At 39.4% G+C, this 11955-nt stretch overlaps 1 protein-coding gene across 1 annotated transcript; it reads left to right on the plus strand.

Moving 5' to 3' along the window:
- Nucleotides 1-461: 461 nt before the first annotated feature.
- On the plus strand, nucleotides 462-6425 carry ccn1l2 (cellular communication network factor 1, like 2). The gene is made up of 5 exons (XM_025010038.2): nucleotides 462-732; nucleotides 828-1041; nucleotides 4306-4668; nucleotides 4796-4977; nucleotides 5384-6425. Exons 1-5 carry the CDS (start codon nucleotides 667-669, stop codon nucleotides 5678-5680), a joined length of 1122 nt encoding a protein of 373 aa, XP_024865806.1. The 5' UTR covers nucleotides 462-666; the 3' UTR covers nucleotides 5681-6425.
- Nucleotides 6426-11955: the final 5530 nt, after the last annotated feature.

An 11955-nucleotide genomic window follows, 5' to 3' on the forward strand; every position in this document is an offset into this window, starting at 1 on the left:
AGGAAAGAAATGGAGGCAGCGGAGGATGTCCTGAGCTTATTGTTCTGCAGCATAGGAGAGCCTTTTTTTTTTTTTTCTTCACACCACCACCAGTTAAACCTGAGTGGGATTCCCACTCAGGGTTTCCATGACACCTGTCCAACTCTTTTCCCATTTGTTTTTGTTTTACTTGTTCTCTTTGCTGGTATTACCTGGCATGCCTGAAACCTTCTGAAATAAAGGTCAGAGTTACTCTAACAGCGAGTTTGTCTCTTTCAGGTTTTGAAGTGAAGTTGCCTGAACAGTTCTGACTTGTTGACACTCTTCACATTATCGCACAGTGACTTGAACAATGATTCACACCAACACATCCGCCTCCTCCTCCCTCTAGATGCTCTCCAGCTGTCTTGAGAAGAGAGTCAGTGATGTCATGGCAGGGGTGGGGGCTTGTGTGCCTATAAGTGCATAGGGAAACCTCTTTATGAGGTAGGAGCTGTGCTTTCACAGCCACACTCGGCACGAGAGGGTTAGATCAGGCAGGACACATCTCAGGTCACAGACTGAATCAGGGATATTGTTGCATCCTGGGAACAACTCTTCTCTCATCCCGGATGTCAGGACCTGAACTGTTTATTTAGATTTTCTTTAGGAAGATTTTTACAAACTTTGCCTGATTTTGTTTTCAAAATGCTTCTAGCTGTTAGTTTGCAAATCATTTCTTTTCTATTTCTGCAGAGAAGTGCTGCAGCTATGGTGAGTTGCTCCAACTTGTTTTTCTCTGCTGCCATTTTTTTTTTCATACATTCTTTAAAAGTCGTCCTGTCTTGACCTCTGACCCTGTACCTCAGGCAGAGGGTGAGTGTCCGTCTGAGTGCTTCTGTAGCCCCTCGCCCGTGCAGTGCCCGCCTGGCGTCAGCTGGGTTACTGACCACTGTGGCTGCTGTAAAGTCTGTGCTCGGCAGTTCAACGAGGACTGCAGCGCCACCGAACCCTGCGATCACATCAAGGGGCTGCGCTGCCACCTGGGGGCTGGAGGAAACCCCAAGAGGGGGCTGTGTCGAGGTGAGAGAGCACATTCTGAGAGTGAACAACTAAACCCACAGCAGTTCCAACACTGGGTCTCTGGCCTGAGCAGGATGGGTTGTTTCAATGTTGCTTTACTAATCTGCAGAAAAAGAGAAGTAAAGTGAAGCCATCTAATTGACATATTTTAAGTGGTAACCAGAGAAATGTTCTTTATTGTTTCATGATTTTTTTGTTGTTGTTGCTTAATTTGCTGCTTGTTACTTTACTTTTTTGACTTTTAACAGATTTCTAACGCAGTCTTATAAAGTCTGGACTTCTCTTTTTCACGATTTTATCCTCTGTTCCATATTCTAAAAACTAAAAATCTGAATTTCTCAATCTAATATGCTCAAGCAGTGAGTTTATTTTTGTTTTTATCATAAAAGATGTACATAGTCAAAAGTTTAGTTAACATTCTGAAACATTTTGTGCACCTAGCTAAGTTTAAAACTGCTATATGACAGGTGGGTAACATTTCCCCCAATTCTCTAGGATAGATGCAGAACTGATTTGTATCTATCATACACAACATCACATTATTTTTTTGTGTGACAACGTGAAGCCAACATTCGTTCCAGGGCTTTTTGCTTGCTTGTTTTGATAAAGTTTTTATGCATTTGCTGAATATTGTCTTTGCAAATTAAACACAGTTCCTGTAAACTAACACTTGTGACAGTTCATTTAGACATCAGTGCTTGGATAAAAAAAAATACAACATCTCGTCTATTTCTGACACAGTGTCCTTCATCCGTGCTTCATCACAACCTCTGACCTAAAAAACTTGGCAAAGGAGAGTTTAGGCGATTTTAGACAAAAAGCTCTCTTTTGTAAACTGCTAAAACGACAGTACAGATCCTGTTTTTTCTGAAGAGCCTGGTTTTCATTCATTTAATTCAAGTTGTTTTATTTTTTTATGTGAGAATGTTAAAGACAACTCAAGGGTCACTTCTCGTCCTCTGGCTTTATTTTGCTCTATAAATGCAGACATTTTGCCAGATGTTGCACAATGTCTACAACTTGACAACAACAAGTTGAGCTGTAAACCATTTTTGTTTTTTTCTGTGTTACTTAATTAAAACAATTTTACAAAATAAACTTATGTTGTTTTGAAGAAATCTTGAAGTGTCTGATCTAGACCTAAATTTGTCACAAAAACAGACCAAAATGTACTCATTTTTTAGAGATGATATAGGCAATGTATCATTTGTGTATAATTTTTGCATAGTTTAGAGTAAATGTTTTGTACTTTCGACTTCAAAAATGAAAATTGATAAAAACTTAGAAATTAGAGAAGTTTGGAATTTTGAAAGTAGAAGTGTATAGGATTGCTATTTAGGTTTGTGGTGTTTGGATTTAATTAAAAACTTTTTTTCCTTACATAAAGGCTGAAGTTTTTAAGGATTTCAGTTTTACTCAACGTTTATTAGAAAAAGGCAGGTTTTATTTATTTTTTTATCTCATTGGTATTTGTGTGGTTGGATGGTATTAGCAGTAAGTCTTGGCCCATAAATGCTTTTAAATTACATTTTGACATCGGCTAAGGCATGGAGATTAAGCCAGATTTTGTCTGGTTGAAAGAGAACTATCCAAGCTTGTAAAAGTTAGGATGAAATCTTCAACTGTTTTAAAAAATGTCAAAAATAAATATAAAATGTGAGTTCTTTTAAATTTTTATTTAAATTTTAGTTGCTAACCTGGAGCCACGGTAATGAAAGTAGGAACAGTTTCTCAGTTCCATTATACAAGAGGTTTGGTGAGTGGCTGCTCCTCAAAATGAGAAAGTGTAGCTCCCAGATATGTCTAAAAAGACAATATTATGCATCGCTAAGTATTAAAATTTATTTGTCATATTCATCTTCAATGCTTTCTTTAGAGGCCTCAAAACACAATCTGTAACTGTGCACAAAAACATTCTTTCAGTACACTGCAAGTCTCTTTATTCCTTTGGAAAACACTAGTGGGAATGCAAAACATTTCAAACCTTTAATAGTTTGAAACCAAAATCTTCCCTAAGTATATTTAAACTGCAGTAAGCCTTTGACAAATGCCTTATCCATCCATCCATCCATCCATCCATCCATCCATCCATCCATCCATCCATCCATCCATCCATCCATCCATCCAGAGTCCTTTGGTCTACAGAGGAGTTCATGGTCGACTCAATGACTGTAAGGAGCCCAAACCATCACACCTCCACCACCGTGCTGACAGTTGATATGAGGTGTTTGTTATGATATGCTGTTTCTTTTTTTGTTTTTTGTTTTTTTTACCAAACATGCATTATGGGTAAACATCTCTAGTTCGGTCTCATCTGTCCAAAGGATATTGTTCTAAAAATCTGGTGGTTCATTCAGATAAAACCTTTCAAACCTCCGTCTTGCTGCCAAGTTCTTATAAGAGAGAACAGGCTTTCTTCTTGCAACTCTTCAAACAAGCCGTACTTGTTCAGACTTTTTCTAATTGTAACGTAATGAACTTTAACGTTTAACCTTTAACCTGCTAAATCAGGTCTGTAGCAAGGGTGTCAAGTCAACATCTGGGAGCTGAAGCCGGAGTGGGTAACATTTTAGATCAGCCATAGAACTGTCCTCCCCTCTAATAATGAGTTGGCATGTTCACTAATAAATCACAAGAAATATCTAAAAATAAATAAATAAATTTAAAGAAGTACTCTCTAGCTACTTGGAAGTAGAAAGATAGATGGATGGAAGGATGGATGGATGAATGGATAGATAGATAGATAGATAGATAGATAGATAGATAGATAGATAGATAGATAGATAGATAGATAGATAGATAGATAGATAGATAGATAGATAGATAGATAGATAGATAGATAGATAGATAGATAGATAGATAGATAGATAGATAGATAGATAGATAGATAGATTGCAACATTATAAGAGTTCTAAACATACATTAACATTAATCTCATTAAATAAATTCTTTGAAGTCATTAAATAAATTAATCTATTGAGTGTACAAACAGTTGTATTCTCATTTTTTTAAATGATGGTCATTTTAAAGAATACAGAATTATCTTTTGGCCTTTTTTTGTTATAAAATTTAGTCTAAAATTATACGTTTTCTAAAACTATATTTTTCCTCTGACTCACACATTTTGTTTTCACATGAATTCCTGATAGACATGTTGAAAATGTTTAAAACAGCATGCTCGAGGTGTTTTCTGCTGGGTCCTTCCATGAAGTTGGAACGTTTCTCACCCGCTGTGTTTCCTGTTTTTCCCGGGCGTGTTGACAGCTGAGGCCCACGGTCTGCCCTGTACCTTTAATGGGCGGGTCTACCAGCACAGTGAGGACTTCCAGCCTATCTGCCAGCACCAGTGCACCTGCATGAACGGTGTGGTGGGCTGCATGCCTGTCTGTCCTTACCAGGTGCCCCTGCCCCGCCAGAGCTGCACAAGGCCCCGGTTGGTCAAATCCGAGGGCGGCTGCTGCGAGGAATGGGTGTGTGATGATGACGACAACCGCATCAGCGAGGATCCACGGGAGCAGCAGACAGATTCCTCCCAGCCAGACAGCCAGCCCCACTCCCACCCCAACCACATCAGTGCCCTGCTGCAGTCTCAACACCCGGCTGCCAACGAAGAAGCCACATTCAGAGGTACACATTGCAGCAGATCTAAGCTGCTTATTGATCTGAGGAAGAGCTTGTGTGTAAGAAAGCTAAATCTGATAAACTCCCTGAATCCCTTATCCCTTATTGTTACGCTGCCCTGGCTCTCTCCCAGAAATGGTGTGGCATGAGCCGCAGTGTTTCCTGCAGACCACCGAGTGGACCCCGTGCTCCACCACATGCGGGATGGGCATTTCCAGCAGGGTGACCAACAACAACACGGACTGTCAGATGCTCAGAGAAACCAGGTTGTGTCAGATCCAACAGTGTGAGCTTCAGCCTCCTGTGGTCAAAAAGGTAACACTCCGATGACAAAATGTACCATTCTTTGAAATTCAGTTCAGTTTATTTACAACATATAAAGCCAACTCACAACAGAAGTCATCTCAGAGCACTATACAGCCAAAATAGCAAGTTCTGTCAAGTCAGATTCAAATTCAACTACAGTCAATTCAATCCAATTCTATTACAAAACATCATCCAGGTTTTTGTCTTTAAGACATGCTTGTAATGAAAGTAACTGATTAGATTCATTGGGTTTCATGGATAAATATAACTGAGTATCATCAGCATAACAATTAAAGTTTATCTTGTGCTGTTGAATAATTTTACCTAATGGAAACTTATTTAAAGTAAAGAGTATTGGTTCAATACTCTTTACAGTTTGATGAGAATGTGTAGTTGGTGAATTTCTGTTTTGCAGGGAAAGAAGTGTCAGCGAACTGTACGTCCACAGAGAGCAGTCAGGATCACCTTTGCTGGTTGCTTGACGGTACAGCGGTTCCGCCCTCACACCTGCGGGACCTGCACTGACGGTCGCTGCTGCACCCCCTCTGTCACCCGGACCGTGCGCCTCCTCTTCCGCTGCTCCGACAAAGAGACCTTCTACAACGTCATGTGGATCAAACGCTGCCACTGCAGCAGGAGCTGCCACACAGACGTTCAGCCCTCAGGCTCTTCGGTCAGCCTCTACAACGACATCCACACCTTCAAGGATTAATGCTGACTCACCGAGCCCAGCAGAGACCTCGCGCCTCCCCATCCAAAACAAATGGGTGGAAGAGTGATTCCCTCGCTTGCACTTTACATCTCCTGCCCAGATGATGTCAGTTTGTCCACACCAGAGAGGTGTGTGTCTCTGTGGTGCCACTAAGGACAACACACTGCTGCATCACACTGTGGTCAGAAAGCTTCAATTAAAACTTTATTTATTTATTTGTAACTTGGCATGCTCTCCACAGAGACTGGGGGCTGTCATATGATGAAAGTCATGAACAATAACTTTCTCTTTCAGAAATATTGAGAAATAGTTTGATGACTCCAGATGTTTCCATCATTAGTCAGGACTGTTCATGTCCTGTTTGCTGACACTTAACCTTTCCTGTCTGAACGCAGAACCGATTGACTGGATCTTTGTGTGTTTGGGGATGTTTTTACGTTTGATAAATGAGAAACTTTCACAACAGAGAGGTAGTGGAGGGTGTTTATTAAGCTACTACATTATAAGAAGAAGAAAGCATATAGTGTAAATAGACTTCACTCTTGATTGTGGAGCGGTAAAGTCACCTCATTGTAAGGGGTGTGATCTTAATGTGTTTTTGTAATGAGAGTTCTTCACGGTGTATGAAAGTACTTCATTTTAAGGAAATGATATGATGCTATGAATGTCAGATGTCTTACGGGAGCAAACTGGATGTTTTGGTAGACAAACACTTGTATGTTCAATAAAAATGTATCAACCTCTGGTTTCCTTTATGATTTGGCTAACATTTGACCAGTACAGTGGTACCAGCAGAATACACATCAAGAAGTTAAAATTAATAATGAATTTATTCCACTTTTTTGTTTGTTTTGTTTTGTTTCTTCCCAGCCAGCTCCAAGTAGGACCATACACCCAGTTCAGTTCATTACAGTTTAAATCCGACCTATTCAGTGAAATCTGATTAAAGTTCAAACCAAATTCCACACAGTCCTGCTGGTATTGTTTGTATTTATAAAATGCCAATGTGCAAAAAGCTATGAAAACTAATGAATGGTATCCAGTCTTCAACTGTTTCCTCTGTCCTGAGCGTGCACGGGTCTGGAGGCAGCAGCGAAGAAGACTCCATTGAGAATTTTGTCTCTTTTATTCAAAGTGAGGCAGAAGTAAGGAACAAAGAATGGATGCCGTGAGGAAACTGTCCTGATGATTATGTCTGCAGTTTTCTGTATATCATTATGTTCCACTCTAATAGATCCCTTCAGTTCTGCTTGCATGGTTTTCCATCTGAATCCAAGTCCACCAGGGACCGGCTCTGCCTGCAGCTGTGGTGCTGGTATCAGGTTTTTGTAACTGATGGATTGGACCCAGAATGCAGACTGACATAAAGAGCTCCAAAGAATAAACTTATTTATTAATATAAAAAAACAAAGGGCTGACAAGGCAGCAAAATTAAATAACATGCAATCACAGGGCAACACAAGGATGTAACCAGATCACAACATTAGCCGACAGTGAACCAGTGAGTAAGAGAAGCTGAGGAACAGGTTATAAGGAATGAGGCTGATGAAGAAGTGAACACAGGTGACAGATCACTAACAAGAAACAGGTGAAGCTAGGTGAGGCAGGCTAACATGGAAAACTACTGAGGGAGAGTGAGTGATGGCACAAGGACCAAGGAGGACACAAGGAGCAAAAGTATACAAGAACACATCCCAAAGAAACACAGGGAACCAATCTAAACACAAAGATAAAAAAACAGATAACTCAGAAACACACAGAACCCATGAAGCAAACAGAACTACAGATCTCATAAACAGAACGTAATCAAACACACAACACGAAAGATTAACAAAACATAACTCAAAATGCACAGATCCTGACAGCAGGTAGTTTTCTACCTGTTGAACTAAAAGTTTGGGTTTAACATGTTTAATGTCCAGGCAAAACAAAATATTAAATTTAGTTCACAGTCCCCTGATTCATGCAGTTTTTTATTTTTTATTTTTTGGTTTGACCTTTTAGTCACATTGGAGTCCTACTTAATGCATTTCACTCTAACCACAGAGCAGAGCTCTCTGTATTTATTTACTTGCACAATGCTCCATCTTGTCCAAAGAACAAACATGACAAAGGACTACTAAATTCCACACCCTGTCCTCCTCTGCCACCAAAAAAAACCAAGGGTTTAGAGGGAAAGAGGCTCAAATTAATAAACGTTTCTCCCTGCGCAGAGAATGCATTGTATTTAATTGAATCGATGAAAAGCAAAAAAAAATCCAATTGTAACTCAGTGGTATGAAGACATTTTCTGGTTCTCCTAATGGAGAAACTCAGTGTGAAGCTGGAGGGAAATAATAGAAGTTTCTGTAATGTGTGACACTGTCTGCCTGGAGGGCAGATAGTGTGTTCAAAACAAATATTATTCATATAAAGGATAAATTTGATGGTCTAATATAATAGTGCTGTTTCTAGGTTTTGTGTTTAGATTGATATTCACATTATTAAAGTTGGGCCTTTGTCTTGTAGAGTATTTTGTACAGTTTGTTATGATATTGCTTGTAAAAAATCAAAGTGTTACATAAATTAAAAAAATTATGTTTGAGGCTGAATTTTATTTTACTGTTGGACCAGCAGGAACCAAACAACAGACATGACAACCCATCTCACCATGGAGATGGGAAAATATTGGCAAATGATCCTTCAGACTGAGTTGTTGTTCACCAGTGCCGGTGTCCCATGACAACGTTGACTGTACATTTGTTTATCCCTCCTTCTGAAACCCTCATAACTGAAGAGAGGAAGAGAAGCCCTTCTGACTTTGGGTTCATTTGACCCACAGGCCACGGGAGGGGTGAGGGCTACCCATGTATTTATGCAAAGTCTGTAACCCCAAGGGACAGTTTCTTAACTATCAGTCTAAACCAGGGGTGGGTAACCCTGGTCCTTGAGTGCCACTATCCTGCATGTTTTCCTTGTTTCCCTGCTCCAACACACCTGATTCAGTGGTTAAATTACCTCTTCATGTTCTGCAGATGCCTGGTAATGACACACTGATTCAAATCAGGTGTGTACTGTTTTGTTTTTTGTTTTTTTACTGGCTGGGAACCCAGACTGGGAGTTACAGGTGTTGTGCGGCCTGGCAAAGAGCTGACTTCCAGAACGACCTTGACAGAGGAACAGGAAATAGGTCGGAAATAAACAGGGGCCTCAGAGAGATGTGGAACACAGCCTGGTGCGCGACTCTGAACACCGAAGAGGAAACCCCACCCCCATGCATACTGAACATGAATGTGACCAAGTGTTTTTTTTTTGTTTTTTTTTTTTTCAAAACAGATCAGAACACCAAAACAAAAGTACCGGATCGTGGCTCATCCCCTTTTTAAAAGTGTCACAACAACATCTCTGCTGTAGGTTGGGTCAAAATTTCCACAGAGTAATTTATTTGGACGGAGGTGTTTGTGTGTGTGTGTGGGGGTCACTTAAATAAACCCTGACGTCAGCGCTAACTCAAAAGGCTGTGCAGTAAACACTGCTGTTACTGATGGATGTCCAAAATGTTCCCATGCAGGGACAGCAGAGACGGAAAGTGGAAGAATGACCAAACTAGCTTTTTAGATACAATCCCTGTTTGGTCTGAAAAACACATCAGGTATTATAGAAAGTCTTGTGAAGAGAGGTTTTTGCTCTGCTGAGGAGAAACACTGTGTTCAAAAGAAAAGTCCCACACCATGTTTCAGTTTAGTTCTCCTCTCTTACATCAAAGACAAAAAAAAAGTCCTTGACAGGAGGGGAATGAGTATCAGCTATTACCACATCAGATTTTAACTTAATATCTATAAAATTGGCTGAGTTAAAGCTATTTTTATTCTAATGTTGTAGCTGTGGTGGCCATCTTGAACTGGGGTGACTCCGAAAGTTAATCAGTTGTAGATGTTCATCCAATAGTTATTTTCTGGGAATTTCAGCCAAATCCATTCGGTGGCTCACAAGATTTTTGCTAACAGACAAACAGGGTTGATGCCCAAATTTTAAGGAAAGAGTTTGCGCAAAGTGTAACACTTAAACTATGTGTTGGGTGTAATCCTCAGTTACTACCAAACCAAAGTTTATCACAATGTCTTTGAAATTGACCGGTTTAGTTAGTGTTATTAAAATCCATCCAATGTTTTAAGAGATATTTTGCTAACATAGACTAAACTTTTAGAGTTAATAGCAAAGTTTTAAAAACAGACCTCATTTGATCACCTAGCGCTTAGAGCGTGTGTTGGGGATGACTCTCAGCTACTGCCACAACAAATCTGAGCTCAATATCTGCAGATTGGATGAGTCATAGTTATTTTTGTGTTTGCTAGTGTTGTTTAGCTGCGGAGGCCATCTTAAATGGAATCAACTCCAAAAGTCAATCAGTTGTAGACGTTCACCTGATGGTTACTTTCTGACAATGATTCAAATTCATCCAGCGGTTCATGAGAGATTTTGCTAACAGCACAGAGAAATGAACAAACAAACATTATTGCTTCCATCGTGGACGGAAAACGCACTGCTCTTTCGCATTAGCAGGTATCCAAAAACTATTATGGTCTAGACATTTGTAAACTCAAGTTATAATTTCTAAAAATCTAAAAAGTATAGAGCCATATTTCTGAAAAGGAATCAACTCTGTTAGCAAAATATCTCATCATCCACTGGACCAATTTGAATGAAACTTCCAGGAAATTAAAAACATTAGCTGTACAACTGATTAACCTTTGTAGTTAATTCAAGTCAAGATGGCCACAGCTAGCCAACATTAGTCAGCAGGAAAAAAAAGGCTCTATCTCAGTCAATTTGACAGATATTGAACTAAAATCTGAAGTGGTAGTAAATGAGAGTCATTCACAACACGTACTCTGAGTGGGACAACTTGCAGTATCGCACAAGGTCAAACATAACGACTACAGCTCTCATTTCTCAGGATAAGACGATTTTAGTTTTCAACTATGGCGTGAAAGGTGGCAGGTGATATGCATTCATTTAAGAAACAAAGAGGACCCTCCTGTTAGTGTTTTACATCTTTGTTCTCAAGCCACAGACTGTATTTTTGACCTGTGGTGTTACAGAGTGAATACCACATTCAGGATCTTCTTCTAAAGAGTTACTATTTAAAGATCATTTTTTTTTAAAAAACAAAAAAAGCATTCAGTGTTCAGTAAATAATCAGCGGTGGTGGAGCTGAACTGTGAGTGTTCACTGCCATCCAGAGGAAAAAAGGAGGAAGTGTAACACTACTCTTCATTGTTTTATCCAATCCTTCAGGCACTTCATGGCCTGCAGCACATTCCTAAAAACACTGCGAAGCTTTGTAACGTTGTTGTTCCTTCTTACTACTCTTGTTGTGGTAATGAGGATACCAAATTGAAATCTTTCAGGTGCTACTTTGTCCCATTCTTCCCGCAAAAAACAAAAAGACATGTCTTGTTTAAAAGAAAGAAAGAAAGAAACAAACAACAAAAAAAACCCCAACACATGTGGATGTTAAGGCAGCATGTGTTGCTCCATTCTAGAGTCTTTACAGGACTTTTCTACATAAATGCTGCCAACAAGGAAGTGGTAATGCATACCGCCTCTCGCCGTTCCTGTCAGAGGTTTAAACTAAGGTCATCTTACAAAAGGAAAAGGTGGAGTTAGCCACTTTGGTCAAACCTTGTAAACAATGTTTTGTACGATCCCATGCAACATTAAGAGATTTTGGGATGTGTTAGTGCTCAGACTATGTGCTGAGGATAAATCTCAGCTACTGCCTCACCAAAGTTTAGCTCAATATCTGATATACAGCCATTCTTTTGTTGGCTAAGGTCGATTAGCCGTGGTGGCCATCTTGAATGGGATTGACTCTGAAAGTTAATCAGTTGTAGATGTTCATCCAATGATTACTGTCTGAAAGTCTGATTAAAATCCATTTAGTGATTTATGAGATATTTTGCTAATAGAAAAACAATGTTGACTGTTAGTTATTGCTATAGTTTTAAGCAATGATCTTGCGGAATGAGTAGCACTTGGAATATGCGTTGTGAATGACTCTCAGCTACAATGAAGATAAATTTTAGCTTAATATCTGTAAAACTGTCTGAGCTATAATCATGTTTGTGTTTTCTATGAATAGTAGGCTGTGGCAGCCATTTTGAATGGGATTGGCTGCAAAAGTTAATCACTAGTAGATCGACATCAAGTAATTTTTCCTGAAAGTTTTAATAAAATCCATTTAATGGCTTGTCAGATATTTTACTAACAGACAGACAAATTTGACAGCAAAT

The sequence above is a fragment of the Kryptolebias marmoratus genome, linkage group LG1, assembly GCF_001649575.2.
Source record: "Kryptolebias marmoratus isolate JLee-2015 linkage group LG1, ASM164957v2, whole genome shotgun sequence".
NCBI lineage: Eukaryota > Metazoa > Chordata > Actinopteri > Cyprinodontiformes > Rivulidae > Kryptolebias > Kryptolebias marmoratus.